This window comes from Myotis myotis, unplaced genomic scaffold, assembly GCF_014108235.1.
Source record: "Myotis myotis isolate mMyoMyo1 unplaced genomic scaffold, mMyoMyo1.p scaffold_m19_p_10, whole genome shotgun sequence".
NCBI lineage: Eukaryota > Metazoa > Chordata > Mammalia > Chiroptera > Vespertilionidae > Myotis > Myotis myotis.
In genome coordinates this window covers 30857269-30879274 of record NW_023416314.1, presented here as the reverse complement: position 1 = coordinate 30879274, position 22006 = coordinate 30857269, and the positions used below count along the sequence as shown (strand labels likewise).

General features: G+C 41.2%; 1 protein-coding gene across 10 annotated transcripts in view; it reads right to left on the bottom strand.

Annotated features, from left to right (window-relative positions):
- DLG2 (discs large MAGUK scaffold protein 2) overlaps window positions 1-22006 on the bottom strand; it is a 1392511-nt gene that overhangs the window by 380280 nt on the left and 990225 nt on the right. For all 10 annotated transcript variants that reach the window (XR_004970363.1, XM_036324800.1, XM_036324794.1 and 7 more), the window contains one exon: window positions 20382-20450. Coding sequence is in view for 9 of the 10 variants with exons in the window: in XM_036324800.1 (XP_036180693.1) it covers window positions 20382-20450 (69 nt within the window). In the remaining variant the exon portion in view is untranslated. The remainder of the gene's footprint in view (window positions 1-20381; window positions 20451-22006) is intronic.

The following is a 22006-nucleotide window of genomic DNA, read 5'->3' as shown; positions in this document are numbered from 1 at the left end:
TTGAACATTGACATTAACACAAAGTGACCTTAAAGGAATCATCAGCATTTTCTTCTCTGAACAAACCTGGATAGCTTCGCCTCTTGGCACACTCTCAAAAATACTCTAAATTCCAATCACATCAAGACTCCTTGACTTTCTCTGAATTACTAGCTTATCCTCCAACACCTGACTCTTTCCCTCCCTTGGTCTTTGCATGTATAGTCCCCTCTGCCTGAGCTACATGGCTTCTTCTCTTTTGTCTGCTTGGGAAGCTGCCTCTTTCTTCATGACTGAACATTTGCTCTCCTCAGCTCTAACACCGGCTCCTGTAGGATTCTGTTCCATAGATTCACATATGAACTGTCCTAATCATTATGCTTTATCCATTCAACAAGTACCCACTGAGAATCCAGAAGGCTCCACTGGGGTCAGGACTATAACCATAAAGCAGACTTTCAGCATCCCAGGAGTCCACAGTAGAATGGCATATCACAAGAGTAAATTGCAGAGTATAAGGCAGTCTTCTAGAATGATACTAATTTATTTACATGGTTGCTTTTTCCACTTGAATCTGAGATTCTTGAGTATCATATTCATTTGTGAATTAATGCATAACATATAAAAAGTGCATAATAAAGATGAGCTTTCTTTTCTCTGCTCCTGTGTCCTCAATACCTGGCACCAAGAACATGCTCAATGAATGACAGTGGAATGAAAACCTAACTGACATCTATATATCAGTGTGAATTAGTTGATCATAATGATTAGTTTTGATAAATGGAAGACTGTAACTCTAGGAACCAAAAACATGGGGCTAAGGCAGTGGTCGGCAAACTGCGGCTCGTGAGGCACATGTGGCTCTTTGGCCCCTTGAGTGTGGCTCTTCCACAAAATACCACATGCGGGCACGCACGTATAGTGCAATTGAAACTTTGTGGCCCATGCGCAGATGTCGGTTTTCGGCCTGGGTGAGTCTATTTTGAAGAAGTGGAGTGAGAAGAAGTGGTGGGTGGACATATAGGGAGGATGAACGAAAGGAGATAGAAGAAACAAGTATACAAGATGAGTGTGGATGGGAGAGTTGGAAGGGATTGACCTCAGTGAACTTACCTCAGTCAGATTGAGGACATTTTTAGCAAAGGCCAGCTTAGGAGTACCCTAATTAAGTTAATAACAATGTACCTACCTATATAGTTTAAGTTTAAAAAATTTGGCTCTCAAAAGAAATTTCAATTGTTGTACTGCTGATATTTGGCTCTGTTGACTAATGAGTTTGCTGACCACTGAGCTAAGGGAAGAGAGGATTTGGTCTGGGAGGAGTGGAGATGGGCATCAAAAATGCCCCATGTGTCCACATGCTGAGTGCAAGGTCTGTTCTACATAAGGAAAAAAAACTGGGATCCTTGCTAAACCTGACCCCTACTTCTGGTAATATGGAAGGAATTCTTGCTTTCAGACAGTAAATGGCTTCATGGATATGTCATAGGAGCGGCATCATATGGGGCAAGATGCTTTCTAATATTTTATATCACTTCCCACCATCTTTTGCTAAAACCACTTCTATATCCCTGTGATTATTCCTTCTCCAGGCAAAAGAAGCCCTATAAAAACAAACAAACAAGAAATAAAAAATAACCACCAAGGAAAAGCTCTAAGTAAATCTGTCTCCTTCCTCCTGGTATATTTACATCAACAGTAGAATATAGCTGTTTGTTTAACTCATAAACCCTGTGTATGACTCATAGTGGTGCCACAACCACAGCTCAATTTCATCTGGGTTACTTGGTGTTTGGATGCATCACTTATCCATAATTCTTACCTCTCCCCATGAAGGCCACATATTTCTAGAAGGGCCAGTGATCTCATCTAAGTCTTAGAGGATAAAAGCAGATAAGCCATGAGGAGGTGAAAAAAGAACTGGAGAAACAATGACTCTTGTTTCATTCTCATTCTCCTCTGGAGAGAGACAAGTCTTTGCCAGGAAATCAGGAGCCTGAATTTTGGTCTTGACTTTGCTGTAGCCTTGGAAAATCTCGTGTCTGTCTCTGGCTTCAGAGAGTTTTCCCCTTTGCTGATATGCAAGGCCAGGTAATGATAACAATTTTCTCTTCAAAAGCCATATAAACCCTCAAACACAAGGCTTGACCTTTGATAACTGTGACTCTCTTCCTTGCCAAGGGTGACAGGTGTTGATAGAGCATTTAGTGTTTCCTTGTGCCCAAATCATTTGTTAGCTCAGATATATTTGTACACACACACACACACACACACACACACACACACACACACACACACACACACACAGTGATTTGGCATTCCTACTGCCTTGTAAACTGCAGCACATTCAACCCTATTAAATATGCCATGAACTACACAATAAAATTGGGAATGAAATCACTACTATTAGCCTTGGTATTTTTCATACCTGAACATAACACTAATTTATATTTGGGTTAGTAAGGTGAGTGTTAATTTTAATTATAGTCACCAACATTTATTAAGAGCTAAAGCTATTTAATTAAACATAGTCCTATGACATTCTATAAGTTAGGTATTATTTTCCTCATTTAAAAATGAGAAAAAAGAGGCTTGAAAAATGAGTTGTTTCTTGTCTGAGATCAATCAAAGTGGTGGCAGAAGAATTCATAGTTACTCCTAATTGCCTACAAAAATCTTTGCTGCTTCCACTACCTTATACAACTGTAGGGAAAAAGAATAATGATCATTTGGCTTATGTACTTCACTATAAAAATGATTAATAGCGAAGAAAATCAGTCACAGTGAAAATGAACCTCCTATTCCTAGGGTCATACTAGAAGGGACGTGAACAAATCACCATTTGTTAAACATAGCCTGTGTTTGGGAGATTGCTTCATAATCACACAACAGAATGAAACCTAGGAGCTACCCTTAGGATTACTTTTGTGCCTAGTAAGTGAGAGACACCCTTATATATGAAACTAGTAGAAAACAACAAGCACTAGGTTGTGCAGCAGAGATTTGATCTGTTATAAAGGCAACCCAGAAGGGATCCTGGGGATATGCATGTACCAGTTTCCTATAAACCCTTTTTAAAATTGAATATATTTGGGTGGCATTGGTTAATAAAATGATATAGGTTTTAGGTGTACAATTCTGTAATACATCATCTGTATATTGTATTGTGAGTTCACCACCCCAAGTCTCCTTCCATCACCATTTATCTCCCCGTTATCCTCTTCTACCTCCCCCACCATCTTTCCCTCTAGTAATCACCATACTGTTGTCAGTGTCTATGAGTTTTTTACCTTTACTAATGGGAATCACTGGAGACCAAGGGTATGGAAGGAACATATATATGTGCAGGTATGTGAGCTGGCACACACGTGCATGGTCCCTGGACTTATTCTGCCATGTATAAAATAAGGAAATGGATGAGGTGACACTTTGTCCCAAAGTATCCTTTTGGCATATGCTATTCTTTCTGAAAATCTATCATAAGAAATGCATTTTTGGGGGGTTTAGAAAGGAGTGTGGACTATTGTATCTTTTTCTAAATGGAGCACACTATCTCCTCCTCCTTTGCTTCTCTATAATGTGCTGTCTTTCACATTATTAATTATCTACTTGAGGGCAACTGAGAGATGCACAGGACATGTTTGTTAAAAGGATGATTAATGAAGATTTTGTCTATTGACTCCTGGTATGGGGGAAGAGGGAAGAAGTTCTAGAATATCAGAAAGGAAAGGCACAGATGGGATAGGGAGTGAAAAAAGGGAACCAACCCCTACTGAGTACCTAGTGTTTGTTAAGAACTGTGCTAGAATATTTACACATTAAAAAAATAAATTCTTAAAACAATCTTATGAAATAGATATTAATCTCTACTTTCTAGATGAAAGAAACAGTAGCTTAAAGAGGTTCAGTAACAGCTCAAGGTGATACAGCTAGTAAGAGTAGCATTTGAATGAAGGCAGACATAAATCAAAATACAATTTTCTTTAAATTATAGCAGGCTGCTATACCAAGGAGACGGGCTTGAGAACAAGCAAGGATTTCTGGGGTATAGAATAAGCACCATAAGAGAAGAAATAGTTACACATTTTAGTATCAGGCAACATTGACAATGAAATGCAATTTCCCATCAATGTACATCATTAATGCTTGACCACAGGAGAATTCTTCATTTGCAAAATAAATAGGCTGTGAAAAGCAAGGCTCTCTTCTAAACTTCGTAGTTTTTACAGACCTGCGCTTACAAGAAAATTTTCCAACTCTCGGTACCAGCCCACTTGAACAGGGAACTTTCTGTCTCAAGAGGGCGCTCTCTCCCTTCGGGTTTGGTAGTCATTTGGTAAAAATCATTGAACCTGCACCTGAATAGTGCTACTAGTTTTTCCCAAATCGGATGCTATTCTTTTGTTTTGAACTTATGTACATGTAAGCTCGGTGAGTTACTGCAATTCTCAATATTCTGTCACCCCCAGAGACTCTGCACTCCTCATGGGCAGGTTTGGGCTTTTTATTTCTTGATTTTCTCAAATGTCTCAGTTGAGTGCTTGGCATGTACTGAACATTCAGAAAATGCTTAGGTGAACAAAAGAATGAATATGAGGTTAATCAACCAAGTCAATCATTGAATGAATGAATGATGGTGCTTGTCTCCTCCACAATTCTCCTTAAACAGTCTGATTTTCTTTGTAACAAGCAGGAGCCTCTACCAACTGTCATCCATCAGTCAGTAAAAGCTGCTGACCGACATCTTAACAGCATACATCAGTGGAGTAAATATTTACCAGGACTGGACATCAGCAGAGAGATTAATTAAAGGATAAAGACCTCTGGCTGCTTTTCTGGTAATAGATAGGCATCTGGTCTATGGCTTAGGATATGGATGTGCTCTTTCTTTAAACTCTCTTATAATTGGGCAGGAGAAGGAAGTAAACAGAAGTCCTAATGGAATTTGAGGGTCTCGGAGGGATTAGCAATACATGCAGAGCAAAACACCAGATTCAGTTTGGATATCTCAAGATGAGTAATCTAATGAAGGCTGACAAATGATACCCAAAGCATTCCTCGTCATTCCCTGCTTCCCACAGCCACACCACCTCCCAGGTCACAGCCCAGCAAGGTAAAACTAAAATGAAAGTCATTATTTATAAGGGGTTCAGTTCAAGGTCAAATGCAATCTCCAGTAAGTATTCATCAGATGAGACTGAGGCTGTTTCAATTTATATGATGTATGAGCAACAGGAAAACCCTCTGACCACAACTTCTGTCTAGACTCATATTTTTGTGAATAATAAAGACAGGACAGTGAAGGACCTGCTCAGTCAGTCAGACTGAAAGACGTGGTTGGAATGTCTTCTACATTTCTGTTGAAACAGGATGGTCTAGTGGTGAGAGGATGGAGCTGGGATTAACATATCTGGGTTGCAGTCAAGGCTCCTCCCCTTCTTTAGATACATGATCCTGGGAACCCACTTAACCTTCCAACACACTTGTAAACAGTATAAATGATTCTTACTCAGCCTCCTTTACAAAATTGTTACCGGGCTCAGATAGAATAATGTCCATGAGATGCCTCTCTAAATAGTACCTCACTGTACAAACATAAGCCTAGTACCTTCGGGGTGAACAACAACAGAGGAGAAGAATAAAAAAAGGAAAAAAAGGAAATGAATATAGAACAAAACTAAAAGAAAAGCAGAAGGAGGAAGGGGAAGTTTATGGAGAGAAGGGAGGAGAGAGGGGAAAGAGACAAAATAAGCGGGGCCAGGGAAAGGTGTTGGGAGAGAAGGAGCAGGTTGGAAGCAATAATTAGTGGCCAGAAAGATCGTGGAGTTCTGCCTCACAGGCAGATGACAAGCAAACAAGCACCGAGAAAACAAATAAACAATGGAACACCAGAGATGGGGTTTAGAAAACTGCATCTGCAGAGATCATAGTTTTGATAAGCAACTGGAAGTCTTCATCAGAAAGCCTCTCTGGAGGAGACAGTCAACCATGAGTCAGCCTCCTCATTATAAATTTCTAAATGCCAAGCTCTACTGAATGCATGCTGTTCTAGTCTGTGCTCAGCTCAGAAAAACACTCAGACAGATTTGTAATCATTGCTTGTGCAGATGCTGCTAGCCCTTTGTCTTTGCCTAGTTAACCCACTCATCGTTCAGAGACTTCCATGACCTCCCTGAGCTCCCCGACAAGGTCAAATTCCCTATGACAGGCACTCAGGGCACCACAGGCCACTTTTACACAGCATTGGGCACAGAGATTTACATTGGCTTGTTTGGTTATTGATTAATGTCTGCTTCTTCCCACCAAACTGAGGGCAGGGTTAGTATCTGCAAGGCTCATCATTATATTTGCCAATTGAATTTATTGATTGGTCATAAACAGACTGAAGTCAGCAAGGGCAGCCATCATACTAGGAAGATACTAGAAAAAGGGCAGTATTCAAAGAGGAATAATGATGCAAATATAAAGAGGAAGTTGGTGCTAGGGCTATAATTAGGTGGCTTGTAATTAATAAATCTTTCTGACAGTTTGGGCAACGAAACCTTGTCCTGGAATTACATGTATTCATTTTTACTAGCCTAACAAACTTTTGACTGAGTATTTTTTAAATTCCTCCTCGGATCATTCAGTATATTGACTAGCTCTTTATTGCCATCTCAATCAACACCGTAGGTGATCAGCGTAGTATTCACATTAATAATTATGAGTATTAATGAAGAGGAGCAATTTTCTAGTCGAATGTTCTGCAGGAAACTTTTTTCTGGCAAGTATAATTATATACTAATGAGGAGGTAGTTTACTTATAATTTACTTTGAGTTCTTTATTAGACCTACTTATTAAAAATAAAAGGTTGCCAAGGAAGATATGCAGGGTGATGATAAGTAATTATGTTGGCATTGAACTACGCACAGAAAATAAGGACTACTTATTAAAAACAATCCTGCCCAAACTGGTTTGGCTCAGTGGACAGAGCGTCGGCCTGCGGACTGAAAGGTCCCGGGTTCGATTCTGGTTGGGGGCATGTGCCTGGGTTGCGGGCATATCCCCAGTGGGAGATGTGCAGGAGGCAGCTGATCAATGTTTCTCTCTCATTGATGTTTCTGACTCTCTGTCTCTCTCCCTTCCTCTCTGTAAAAAATCAATAAAAATAAAAAAAAAATCCTAAACAAAGTTCCCCAGAATTCTGTGGCAACCTAAGATAAAACTCCAGCTGCGAGATGTTGAGACTTAGTGTGCAAGGCCACCACGAAAGAGAGCCCAGCAGCTCTGGACAAGCAGACTCCTGACCCATCCTCGGGGTATCTTCCTAGTCCTCCAGGATAAAACAAATGCACAAAGTGTGGAAATATGATTCCTTTGTTCCTGGCCAGCATGGCTCAGTGGTTGAGCATCAATCTATGAACCAGGAGATCTCAGTTCGATTCCGGTCAGGGCCAATGCCCCGTTGCGGTTTCAAACCCCAGTGTGTGGTGTGCAGAAGGCAGCCTATCTATGATTCTCTCTCATCATTGATGTTTCTATCTTTCTCTACCTCTCCTTTCCTCGCTGAAATCAGTAACAATATTTTTTTAAAAAATCATTCCTTTGCTGCTTCTAATTCAGCACATTTCAAGGTCAGTGAAATTACATTAGGTGGCCATTCTAATTTTATTAACTAGCACTCCTATATGAAACTGAATTTTTGACAATGACTATAATAACAGAAACCTCCTAAATTCTGTAAATCACACTGACCTCCACATTGTATTTCAATGTCTTCCTTTGGCCACCAAATTGGCCAACTTGTAATAACAAAACACATATATTTCTGAGGAGGAAGGAGAAGGTAGGAGGTAGTGATTTAGAAATGTGGGTTTAAATCCAAATTCTTCCACTTACTGGCTGGGTGACCTGAGGCATCAGGTACTTCTCTAAGCCTCAGTGTCCTCATCCATAAAATGGGATAATGTGCCCAATATGCAACAGTAATAACTGTCATCAGAACCACACGAGATCCCCATAAAACACAACATGTCAACTACTATTCAATATGTAATATTCAATGTTTATTTTTTAGCATTTGAATACAGAAAACATCCTTTTTGAACTTTGAAGTTTATGTCTGTCAACTACCTGCTTTCATGATGGAGTGATCTATAGTCTTTCTTTTATATCTTTCCTAGTTTCTACCACTTAAGGAAGCTTTTTTTTAAAAGGAATTATAAAAGTCTTTACCTGAAAAAATATAAATCTAGATTACAAATCTAGATTCTCAGTCATCTCCTAAAATACTTTTTGAAATTCTACTTAAATTTTTAAATTTGAAAACTTTTATCTGTCTTGTACAAGAAATTGGACACTTAAAACACACACGCACACACACACACACACACACACACACACCCCACATACAAACACACACAATTGTTATTTTAACAGCAGATGGAATGAGAAATCCAGGCCCCGTGAGAGAATTAGGATCACATGTATGGTAGCCCTTAAGTGTACCCTAGCTCTCTGTAGCCTCTGCACTTTTTATCAACACTGATAAATTTGGGGCAATCCTTACAGTTTGCTGTAATGACACCCTTTATATTTCCAGCTCCACACATGTAAGGAAGAAAGATTAGGAGGCCTAGAAAAGGATGTCTTATAGAGTTAAGGAAATAGAAAAAAGCAGCAGTAGGCCAAGGGAAATGGGGCTAAGAAAAATGAGCTGACAGCTCCACCAGGAGCAGAGGTGGAGACTGCAGGGACATGAGGAGAAATGGGAAGCAAACTCATGATGGTGAACTGGGGGAAATAGATGATCTGGGGATATCTGCTGAGTCCTCTGAGGTTTGAGCTCTGAAGGTCCGTCTTCCATCCTGGGATGAAAGAGGGGTCTGTAAACACCCGTAGTCCTTCAAAGTAGCTAAGCTCCATCAGCACGTGATCTGGCTACAGAAGTAAGGCTGAGCTCTACACAAGAGGCTGGTCTGTCTTTATTGAACTATAAATCACAAGCAAAAAAAAATTGGAGGGATAGAAGAAGGGTTGATTTCTTTTAAACAGTTCTAAAGCCAACTAGTTACTTGTCTCCTTAATTTTCCTATATTCTCCCCCAAAAAGCTCTTTAGCTGGCAGGAGAGCAAAATAAAGAAGAAGGTGACAACTACATGTATCATTTTAAGACAGTCTAAAGATACACAGAAATCCTCTCCATTTAATCTGGCTTGGTCCTCTATTTCAATGAGGTCACTTATATTTTCATGGTTAACAAAGGCTCAGATTTTTTATCAGTGACCCCAGCTACTGATAACCTGAATAAAGTTTCTCTTTTGAGTCTGAAAGTAGTTCAGTATATTTCTCAGGATTCCAGGCCTCCTCAGTCACTATGGGAAATACTGCTTAGCACAGCTTTTAAAGGTCAGGGAGAGGAAGTGTGTTGGAAGAAGTTGAGCATTCACAGGGATTACAAATCCTGAAAGTTGGCTGGGTCTGAATATGGGTAGAGATAACTCAAGCCAACTTCTCCTAAGGGCCAGCTGTCTAGAGCCCATGGTCCTTTAGGCTCCATATCTGGAAATATTCCTATAAGCCCAGTAGCCAAACTTTTATAGTTTCAAAATTCACAAACCTATAAAATGCTAGAGTTGGAAGGAATTAAAGACACTGTTTATTTAATTGAATCTCATCACTCTGTATGTGAGGTAACTGTTCACAAATTATCTTATCTAATAAAGTGCTAATATGCAAATTGACCATCACTCCAACACACAAGATGGCCGCCCACATGTAGAGACAAGATGGCTGGGGGCGGGGAGGGCAGTTGTGGGCGATCAGGCCTGCAAGAGAGGGCAGTTGGGGGGGACCAGGCCTGCAGGGGAGAGCAGTTGGGGGTGACAAGGCCAGCAGGGGAGGACAGTTAGGGGTGACCAGGCCGGAAGGGGAGGGCAGTTGGGGGTGATCAGGCCCACTGGGATTGGGCCTAAATGGGCAGTTGGACATCCCTTGAGGGGTCCCAGATTAGAGAGGGTGCAGGCTGGGCGGAGGGACACACATACCCCCCCGTGAATGAATTTTGTGCACCGGGCCTCTAGTACAGTAATAGGTGGCTGACTTGAACCCAGGCCTATTGATTCTCAGGTCAATGATGCTTCCACTCTCTATAGTGACTGTGTATTTTGGGACAGGTATCTGGGCACTTGGACTAAGAAGACTGAGTATTTTAAGTCAGCATCATCCTGGGAACTATAAGAAAGCTTCTCCCTCCAAGGGCAGAGCAGTTGGGGTAGAGAACAAGAGAGCCAATGATTCCAGTCAAGGTCCTGTTCCCAGAATGTTCCTTGACACCTGCTCATGCCCAACATGGGAACACAAGAGGCTCTCTGGCCTCAATGGTACCACAGTCTCAGGAGCGTGGGGTGGTCTTAGAGTGGAGAATAAGGGGCCCCTTGTGTGAAGGAGAGAGTATAAATGACTATTCCTGTAGAGTTAGACTGTCCCTCCAAGGAAGAATGACAATGATCTCATCACAGACCAGTTCATGTGAGAGGATGGGTTCCCTTAGACATATTTGGTTATAGCCAAGACCACTTTTTAGTTCTCCTTTGGATACACACAGGCTTCTGGATTTTGGAGAGACTTTTGTTTGGGGTCAATTAGATATCCACTGCTTAAAGAATTCCTTCTGTAATATTCATGCAGATGGCCATCTAAGCTCTTGTTAAGTGCTCCTTGTAAAGGGTGGTCAATACCTTCCAGGACAGCTAGTTTTATTGACATGAAAATGCTACTTTTTATTTTTAGAAAATTCAGCCTCTATGTTGTTGCTGAAATGATCTCCTAAGGTAAAAAAGAACAAAGTGTAGGCCCTCGCCCAGATGGAAGTTATTTGAGTAGTTATTTGGGTCCTTGTTCGTTTTTGCAGTGTTAGCCACGTACTTCTAGGTTTCTGTACATGATTTTCTCTTTTTGTAAATCTCTGCCTAATTCTAAATACATTCCTCAACATTCAATTTGTGTCATCTACCCTGAGAATCCTATCTGGCTTCCCAGAGGCAATAATTTTTAACCATTTCAGTTTTAAATCTAGTGGTTATCTTCATATTTCTAAAAATATGCTTATACTAGAGTCTTTAATTCTATTTTGTTCCCAGAATTACCTCCATTTCTTTGAGAATATTTTTTTTTTCTGTGCATGTGTGTTTTAATCTTATTTCTGTTATTTTGCTGGTTTTGTTAAAATTCTTGGTAACTTGTGGCTATCCCTTCATATTTAAGAATGAAGTAGTGGAAAGACTACAGGGATGTTTCAACTAAAAGCCAGAGCAAGGCTTTTACACTGAAAGGCTTCAGGTTAGGTGAGCAATCCTGAAACTGTCCTCATTGCTGGCACACACTGTAAAGGGCTTTGCTGTGTGGGTGACACATGAACTAGCTTATCTGAGTTCCTCATAAGAAATGATATGACTTTAGAAAAGAGTCGTTGTTTTCTGTCTGGTGGTAAGTGCTTGCCTGGCAGCTGCTCTGAGTGCAGGGGAGTATATCCTGGGGGCGGCGGGGGGGGGGGGGGTGCATCTTCAGTCCTATTCTCAGACTCTGCTCCTAATCCCATCTGCTGTCACTATTCTGAAGTCTCTGAGTTTCCTGGGTTCTGCTGGGCAGATCTGCTCCCTCCTGAGCTGTGGGCAGATCTGCTCCCTCCTAGGCTATAGGCACCTCTGTACATTGCTGCTGCACCGTGGCAGGCCTTTTTGTGGATGGCCTCCCTGGAAACACAGTTTTAGGAGACGGAGTTGGACAGCACATGACCCTGGCTCCATAGGTGATCTAAGACTGGGGCTACTTTGTTCTGTTTCATCAATCTATACCTTCTGTCTGTTTTCTGTAATCAAATGTGATGAAATATTTTGGCCTTTGAGCCTCCTCCCAATTTGTTTATTGTTATGGGATTATCCCTTTTTTAGTCTATCTTCTTCCCTTTTTTTTTTTTAAAGATTGATGAGAGAGAGAGAGAGAGAGAGAGAGAGAGAGAGAGAGAGAGAGAGAGAGAGAGAGAGCTGTTGTTTCACTTATTGATGCCTTCATTGGTTGCTTCTTGTATGTGCCCTGACTAGGGATTGAACCCACAATCTTGGTATATCAGGAGGATGCCCTAACCAACTGAGCTGCCCCAATAGGGCATCAGCTTCCTCTTAAGGGGTGTGACAGGAGGAAGGGAAGGTTAGGGTGTGGGCCATATCTGTCAACTTGAATCTGAAGCAAGGAGTTAACAGTGTGAACTGCTAATGGGGATGGTATTCTGCCTTGTTATGTCTGGCATGGTTATAGATGAGTCAGATATCATTTGAAAAGCAGCAGTAATTCTAGGTCGAAGCCCAATTAGACAGCTTTGTTGTCTCCATGGATCAAATTAACTGGAAATCTGAAATATTTCCACTTATTTTATGTCAAGAAAATAGCAATTTAGGTGAAAAATATATAAACACACGACCTTTTAAAATACATTCATTTAAAAAATATCCTGTGTAGTTGCTTTTCACAAGAGCATTAGGAAGGAGAGTTTTAAAATAATGAAATTCCAATTTCAGCTGATTGCCTACACTCAGCGGTATAACACCTTAATGGGAAACCTGTTAAAGACCCACTGGCCTAAGCAAAGTGGAAAACAGCTCTCTCACTATGCATTCAATGACAATGATTAGATGTCGCATAATCTATTTGATAGCCAGCTGGGCACATTATATACCATTAACTCTAGTGTTCTGGGCTTTACAGACACATATTGAGGTATCCCCTTCTAAATATTCTAGCAATGAAAAATTACTTCTACTTCAACCATTTTATTTGATTTGTATTCAGAACCATTTTATATGAATAAATACCTACAGAATTTCCCTCCAAAATATATATACACTTTGGCTGCCATTATTAATTCCAGTGGGTTACAACTGAAAAGAAAGAAACATCAATTGAGCTATTAGCTGTTAAAGTGTGTACACATTTTTGGGGACACCCTGTATATATGTATTTAACAACAAGTGTTCAGAGTGGATCTTCAAACTAATCTAGGCTATAAAAGTAAAGTTTTGGTTGTTTTCTCAGTACACTTTTGCCTGCTACTTTTCCAGAAAGTTGGTGAGTCCTATGCTATTCTCCTTTTTGGCCCAGGAGGAAATCCATGCTTAAAGGGAAAGGACCTGTTTAAGATTATCAATTATAGATGGCACCGAGGCCAGCATTCAAAACCAATTCTTTGATTCCAGAGTCAGCTTCCTTCCATGACTGCAGGGAACAGAATATTTTCCTTAGTGCATGACTCACTGGACATGAGGCAAATTGCTCTATACCAGTTGGAACAATGATGTGTAGCTGAGAATACTCTTTGCTTTTTTGAGAAAAGCAGTCACTCTTGTGTTCTGAAGTCAGGGGAAGGCCTTGACATTTTTGGCTTAGCGGAGAATTAGAATAACTGACTGCATTTATCACAGAAGTCATTTCATTTAAGTGAAAAACAGTACAAAATGCTTAAACATAGTTATTGGCAAATTGCTAATAAGCTTTTGTGAATGCATAGAAAGAAAGGAAAAGTTTGGAAATAGCTTTAGAAGGAAATGCTATTATTTAGCATAGCTGGAGGGAATGTTTGTGTTAATGACCAAAATGGGAATGACAGCCACCCAGCCAATGGATGCCTTCATTCTATATAGTATCTATATAATAAAAGGGTAATATGCAAATTAACTCTAAGGGCAGAACTACCAGTTGCTGTGATGCTCACTGACCACCAGGGGGCAGATGCTTAATGCAGGAGCTTCCCCCTGGTGGTTAGTGCACTCCCACAGGGGGAGCTCCACTCAGCCACAAGCCAGGCTCATGGCTGCAAGCGCAGCGGTGATGGTGGGAGCCTCTCCCACCTCCTCCACAGTGCTAAGGATATCCTACTGTGGCTTAGGCCTGCTCCCTGCAGGGAATGGGGCGTGGGCATAAGCAATTAGTCACACATCCCCCAAGGGCTCCCAGTCTGCCAGAGGGATGTCTGACTGCCAGCTTAGGCCTGATCCCTCAGGGAGTGGGCTTACGCCTGCAGGTGGACATCCCCTAAGGGGTCTCAGACTTCGAGTGGGTGCAGGCCAGATTGAGGGACCCCCCCAAGTGCACGAATTTTTGTGCACCAGGCCTCTAGTAAACAATAGGGGAGGTGAGGTAGAGACCAGTGGTGAGCTCAGCCACACCCTCACCTCTATCTACCCCAAACAACAAATCAGCCATTCAGCATGCATGTGGGCCTCCAGAGCCACCCCAAATGGTAGGTTATGAATTCTATTTAATGACTTCTAGGCTTAGAGTCAGTTCTGGTTCTTTATCACTTTTACCCTAGGGAGTTCTATACTGTGTCTAACTTACCATGAATGTGGTTTATGAATGTCCTGACCAGTTCAATAAAGCTTTTTCATGCCACATTATAGGGCATGGAGTTATAACGTGGAGTCAAATTTGACCTTAAATTTAAGCTGTGGTACTTTCTATGTAGGTGCTATGGGAAAATTACTTAATCTCTTTGTGAATCAAGATTTAGAAAATAGGCTGCCTATTTTATAAGACTCTTTTGGAAATAAAATCAGATAGATGGGTGAATAGATAAATGGATAGATTGATCAGTCAATAGATACATAGCTAAAGACAGCCTGCCACCTAATAAGTGCTCAATAAATGTTCGCTTCTTTTCTCTTCCCTGAAAGAATATCCATAAATTTGTACTATATTTACTCCCAACAAGCGCACATTTTGATTATAATTAAGCACCCAATGAAACTCCCTTGCCTATCAATATAGAATCCTAACACTGCCCATGTGTTCTTGATAGATGCTGCCCTTCCCTTTGTCAACCCCCACGTCCTCTCTAGACTCTTTCTACATGCCTAATTTAACGTGCAAAATTCAAAACGGACCACAGTCCTTTGGAGGATGTGACAAAAATCTGGTTCTGAGGAACAGTTTTTCTGAACCATGACACTTTCCAGAAAAAAGACATTGAGGGGAGTGGTAAGGAGGGTGCAGTCACAGGGCTGAGCAAACTTGCACTGCAAGTGCCCACTGGTCCTCAAGTCCAGTTGGAGGATGCTCCCAGGCTGGGGAGCCTATTTTGTGTGTCTAAGTGGTCTCTTTTGTCTTAAACTGTCTGAGATATGTAATTCCAGAAATGTAAAGGCATTTCTTAGTCTGGTCCTAAATTCTTTCCTTTGGTGCTGAGGATAAGCCAATATATAGAAAATGCTTAGTTTGTTCTATAAAGTGTTTAATAAGCATTGCAGTATAATCTTGGTAATTAAAATACTTTATATAAATATTAACAAGGCGATGAAGCAGACTCATGCAATGATTTGGATTGCTTCCACCAATGATTACTAGCTGTGTATATAGGAATATGCTTCTCCAAAGTATAGTGAAGACACAAGTCTCTGACTGCTTTAACAAACTGTTATTTAATATAAATGAGAAACTCTCCTATGTGATAAATTAAGTATATATTATGTATAATAACAATAGGAACAATTACAAAAATAAACACACATATAATGTCAGCACTATTATAGAAAATAATACATATGACTTTAATTCTTAAAAAGAGACCCTTTAGCCCAGCCGGCATGGCTCAGTGGATGAGCGTCCACCTATGAACCAGGAGGCCACCGTTCCATTCCCGGTCAGGACACATGCCTGGGTTGTGGGCTCAATCCCCAGTATGGGACATGCAGGAGGCAGCCGATCAATGATTCTCTCTAATCATTGATGTTTCAATCTCTCTCTTCCTCTCCCTTCCTCTCTGAAATCAATAAAAATATGATTTGAAAAAGACCATTTAAAAATATTATTCGTGTCTTCATTTTCTAGATGAGGAAACTGACGCAAGTAACCAAGTAACTTGCTGTCATGCAGCTAATGAGTTCCTGAGCAGGGGTTTAAACTCAGGGAGTATAGCTTGGATCCACGATCTAGGCCACCTTATATATTATTATGGAACCAACTGCCATGAAGGATTGACTGAGAATTTTTTTTTTTAATGGAATAGAACAAATGTTACAATGGAGATAGTGTCCTGTTGAGAAAAAAGTTATTTAATGTTCCAGAGCTAAGTTATACAGGGTAGGGGAAAACTGGGTTTACAGTTGTGAATACGTGAAACAAGACTTTATTCTTACACTAGAGGCTCGATGCACGAAATTTGCGTGCAGGTATGGTCCCTAGGCCCGGTCTGCTATCAGGGCCAACTTCCCTGGCTGCCCACAGTCAGCCCCACTCCCCGCCACCACCCACTCCGGGTTCCCCGTTTGCCAGGAGATGGGAGCCTGCCGGCCAGGGAAAGGGGCTGAGAGGTGGTCAGTGCACCACATAGTGAGTGGTCATTTTGGTCATTTTGCCATTAGGGTCAATTTGCATATTACCCTTTTATTATATAGGATTATTATTATTTATTAATTATATTATTTTTTCTGTTTTTGTTTGTTTTTTGTTTTCTTTTTTTTTAACTAGAAGAATTAGAGTGGTTTGATATTTTTTATCATCAAAACAAGAAGAGGGGAATTAGTAGGAGAAGCAAGTATCCTTTTGCGGGAGTGCACTATTCATGGAAGGGCCACATTTCTTTCACTTACTTTTCCACGGGTTTGTGGAAATTCAATGAGTTTCCTGAGCTGAAGGCAAAAAGGGCACTCCATGAAAAGTGTTTGTAGACATTATACTGTTCCAGGAACAAAACACCTAACATCTCCCTCAGAGGTGGATGTCCTCTTAGCCATGGATTCTGCTGACTTGCCCTGTTACTACTTGCTGGTGGCAAATTCCAGCAGGTCATAATTATGCAAGAAGTTCATCAGAAAGCTGATGGACCTTGGGGCTTCAGGAGGGCTGAAGATCTGCATATTATTGCCTGCTGCCAGACAGCTGAGGGCAGTTCCCCCAACCTGATGATCCTTTATTATTTACCAGACCTTACCTTTTATATGTATACTAGAGGCCCGGTGCACAAAAATTTGTGCACTCGGGAGGGTCCCTCAGCCCGGCCTGTGCCCTCTCGCAGTCTGGGACCCCTTGGGGGATGACCACCTGCTGGCTTAGGCCCGCTCCCTGGGGGATTTGGCCTAAGCTGGCAGTCAGACATCTCTCTGGCAGCCCAGGAGCCCTTGGGGGATGTCCACTTGCCAGCGGGGAGCAGGCCTAAGCTGCAGTCGGACATCCTTAGTGCTGCTGAGGAGGCGGGAGAGGCTCCCACCACCACCGCTGTACTGGCGGCCGTCAGCCTGGCTTGTGGCTGAGCAGAGCTCCCCCTGTGGGAGCGCACTGACCACCAGGGGGCAGCTCCTGCATTGAGCATCTGCCCCCTGGTGGTCAGTGTGTGTCATAGTGACCAGTCATTCCCAGTCGTTCTGCTGTTAGGGTCAATTTGCATATTATCCTTTTATTATATAGGAGTGCCTGGCCAGTCTGGGTGAGGGGCTGAGGGCCGTTTTCAGGCTGGCTAAGCCCCCCAGCAAGGACCCCTCACCCCATGAGGGTGTGGCCAGCCTGGGTGAGGGGCTGATGGCTATTTGCAGGCTGGCCACAACCCCCAGCCACCCAAGCTCCCAGTGGAGACTGGCTAAAGCAGGTATCTGGGATTTATTTGTCTTCTATAATTGAAACTTTGTTGCCATGAGCAGAGGCCACAGCTGGCTCAGGCAGGCGGGAAGCTTAGCTTCCTCCATCGCCCGGGCAACCAAGCCTCCTGCTTGCTCCAGCTCCTGGCTGCCATCTTGGTGGGTTAATTTGCATATAGTCGCTCTGATTGGCTGGTGGGTGTGGCTTAGGGCATAGTGAAGGCACCGTCAATTAGCATCTTTGTCTTTTATTAGTGTAGATCTGCTTTGCTAAAGGGCAAAATGTGGTAATAAAAAGCTGTGGGTCTGGACATTTGGAGAGCCCACTTCACTAGAAAGTGGAGCCTCCCATGGCTCCCCGATGCCTCCCAAATTTATATTTCATGTCTAGTCTCTATTCATTTATGTCACAGCCCCTTCTCCAGATTCCTGAACCCTAGCAGTGAAAAAGACTCTAGCACTACTGAGGTTGAAAAAGAACCCGAGGAGAGAGAAGATGCAGTCAGCCAGGGAGAGAGGAGGCAAGGACTGTCTGCTAAGTTCCACCTGAGGAGTAGGAACGAGGGATGCTGCTCATGCTTGCAAGCCTCACACCTGAAGCTGCTGAGGACAGATGAGAGAGGAGGACTCTGGGCTGTGAGGGATTGCTGCAGCTTGGATGAAGTGGTGAGCCCATCAGACTACAGTGTGCTACCATTGGGGGTTTTGTGGAAGAGACGGCTGAGTCTCTCAGGGCAACAACCACAGGTTGGAGGAGTTGTTTGAGTCTCAGCATCAGTGCCTGTTTGGTTCTCCACCTTCCCAGACTTCATCACAGAGATAAACAGAAAGGAGACAGCCACAGCAGAATGGTAAGGAAATGCCATTTCTCTTTTTCTTCTTTTTGGCCCAATACTACCAAGGATAAATCTAAGAGAAAGAAAGATCTAGAGCAGAGATTTTCAACCAGTGTGTTGCAAGAATTTTTAAAATATGCAATATTTGACTATTTAGTCAGGGGCACTAACCTCTTTTCCCCTTAGAGCAGTGGTTCTCAACCTTCTGGCCCTTTACCTATAGTTTCTCATGTTGTGACCCAACCATAAAATTATTTTCGTTGCTACTTCATAACTGTAATGTTGCTACTGTTATGAATTGTAATGTAAATATCTGATATGCAGGATGGTCTTAGGAGACCCCTGTGAAAGGGTCGTCCGACCGCCAAAGGGGTCATGACCCACAGGATGGGAACCACTGCCTTAGATTATAAAAACAAACAAACAAACAAACAAACAAACAAAGACAACAGCCAACACAACAATAGCCATTCAGTATGAATTAATCAAAATTGTACCTATTTCTTTTGTCAGAGTGGCAAAAAATATAATAATATTTTTGGTGTGCTGCAGAAGTTTAGTATTTCATTTATGTGTTTCATGAGAGGAGAAGCGCTGAAATTGCTGTTCTAGAAGGTGGTATGAGATGAGGGAGGGAGGGAGGGAGATGAGAGAGAGAGAGAGAGAGAGAGAGAGAGAGAGAGAGAGAGAGAGAGAGAGAGAGAGAGAGAGAAAGAAAAAGAAGAAGAGGAAGAAGAAGAAAGAAGAAGAAGAAAACACCTCTGTCAATTCTAGAACATTTTGGTGAAACCCAAGACTTAATTATGTTGGAAGGAGGGAAAGAGGTCTGATAAAACATAAAACTTTAAAGTGGAAAGGACTAATACATAATAAGTTAGAGATATGCATTGAAATGCCACTAAGGAAGACTAATTGGGAAACAGGGTTAAACAAAGCATAGCTGGTAACAGATATTGCCAAAATAAAATAATTTTATACATTAACTGATTAAATATTCTTAATTAAACCAGTTGAGATTATAAAGCAAGTGGAAAGAAATATTTGCCCCTTACCCCTACCCCCCCCCCCCGACCCCCAGGCCCTCCAGCTTTTATCTGGTTGGGGAAATTAGAAATACAAAATACTAAATCCTCTATATGTAAGCCCACCCAGCCAATATCTCCATTCTCATTTCCATTGCCTCACACACCCAGTGCCTCAGCACTGAATCACTCAATGCCTTTTCACACCACATGGTTGTTTATGTGGTCATGTTTATGCACATGCTCTTTCTTCTGCTTAGAGCACCCTTCTTCCTTTCTTTTATTTTTATTGATTCTTGGAGAGGAAGGGAGAGGGATAGATAGAAATACCCATGAGAATCATTGATCAGCTGCCTCCTGCATGCCTCCTGTTGGGGATTGAGCCCATAATCTGGGCATGTGTCCTGACTGGGAATCAAATTGGTGACCTCTTGGCTCATGGTTTGATGCTCAACCATTGAACCACACCAGCCGGACAACACCCTTCTTTCTAATGTCTGTCAGGCAAATTTCCACAGATGTCTCACTTCTGGAGAGTTATATCTTCTCTGAAACCACCCTGACCTGCTCCTCCCTCCCTCTCTCATACACATTCTCAGCCAGATATCCTTCCTGAATCTCCATTAGGCCCTTATATGTATCTCCTGTGAGATGCTTACGCTGTATATAAGTATGTGTTAGTATTTCTGTCACTCCTATTAGACAATGAGCCCTCTGGAGAGAAAGAAGAGATCTTATTTACTTGTTAAATCTATTACATAGCACGGTGTTTGGTATATCACATAAGATTCATTGATCTTTGATGAGAGAGAGAGAGAGAGAGAGGGAGAGAGGAGGGAAGGAGGAAGGGAGAAAAGGAAAAAAGGAGGACTTTCTTTGTGCTCAAAGTGATGAGGGTGCACAGTTTAGTTTAAGAGAAGGCTGCGTATTACTCTTATCTTACCCTTCCAGTGAGATGGCCCGTTGGAGAGTCACCGAAGGCTGGCGGGTTGCAGTGCTGTGTTGGGAATGACTACAAGAAAAGAAAGAAAAACAAAGATAGATCATTTATTTAAAATGACTTCACACATTCAAATCAATCCTATTGCCAAGAAAAGAACTGATATTGAAAGAAATATATTAGAGATTAAATTGCTGCTCTTTTGGTGATAATTAGAATCCCCCCAAATACAACATTCTCCCAGATAAGGGGTTACTATTTCCATATAATTTGATTTCAATGTGTATTATTCAATAGTAGGCTTTAAATCATAGGTAGACATGAAAAGAAACAAACATTTAGAAAAGGCAATTTTTTTCTCCTTGGAATAAGACAAAACAGAGCACAAAAACAAATTTCATTATGATGCAATGTATTATTATTATTATTTTTTAATGCAGAACATATTTTTTTCCCCAAGCAAAAAATTAAAAAGAGAAAATTTGCAAATTGGGGTAGACTTTAACTAACATAAACTTATTAGTTCAAATTTGCAACACTTACTTGTATAATTCAATAATAATTCAGCTGTTGGATAAACACAACAACTTGAAAAATGGAATTTTTAGTTGCATATCAACCTTAGAGTTTAATAAAATTCCATGTTTTGTTTTGGTTGTATGGTAGCAAGCAAAGACTGATTTTATAGATAAATGGTTGCAAAAACAATTCTAATATCTCACATTTAGTGAACACTTATATTTTCTAAGTTCATGTGTTTATATCTTTTATATCTCACAACCTTATGAGGTGTGTACTGTCACATTGAACATATGAAGAAAATAAAATACAGAGATATTTAAAAGCTTACCCAAAGTCATTTGGTAAATACCTGTGCATGAAATGGCATCTAGACTATTTGATTCTAGAGCCATTATTCTTAACCATCATATTATACCACCTCCCAAATGATAACAATTTCACAGGTTTGTAAGAACCTGCCTTAATATCTCAGAATTCTTCAATTGGAGATAAAGGGATGCTTTTATCTGAGATATGCACAATGAAAATCCAACAGCAATAAAATGATGCATTATGTGCCTATGTGTTATAATTTTAATTTGTAGTATTAGTTTAATATTTTAGCTGTAATATTAGTTACATATACTAGTACATGTCGTACATGAAGACGTTTATATACAAATATACATAAAAAGAGAAACTCGAGTCAAATCTTTGCAGAACTTGACACTCCTTCACACAGCTCTTGGATTTTATAGCATGTGCTCTGAAACACTGACTGACATAGAAAAGCAAGCTGTAGACTGCAGATTTTCATTTAGAACCTTGGTCATTTGGGCTGAGAAAAGGTGGCTCTCGGTGAATAGCATGTAGTTGTGACGTGAATGGCATTTACCTGAGTTGAGGGAGCAGAACTTTGGGTCTGTACCTAAACAGCTCTTCTGCAGGGCAAGGATTGCATCCTTTTTTTCTGGCATCTCTCAACATATTTACTGGACCAGTTGAAAAGTAGCATAACGTTCAGGAGCTGGACCATGTAAATAAGCATGGCCTGAGTTCAAATCCCAGCTCCTCCATATATCCTAATGTCACCTTGGGCAAGTTACTGAAAGCTCCCTGAATGTGAG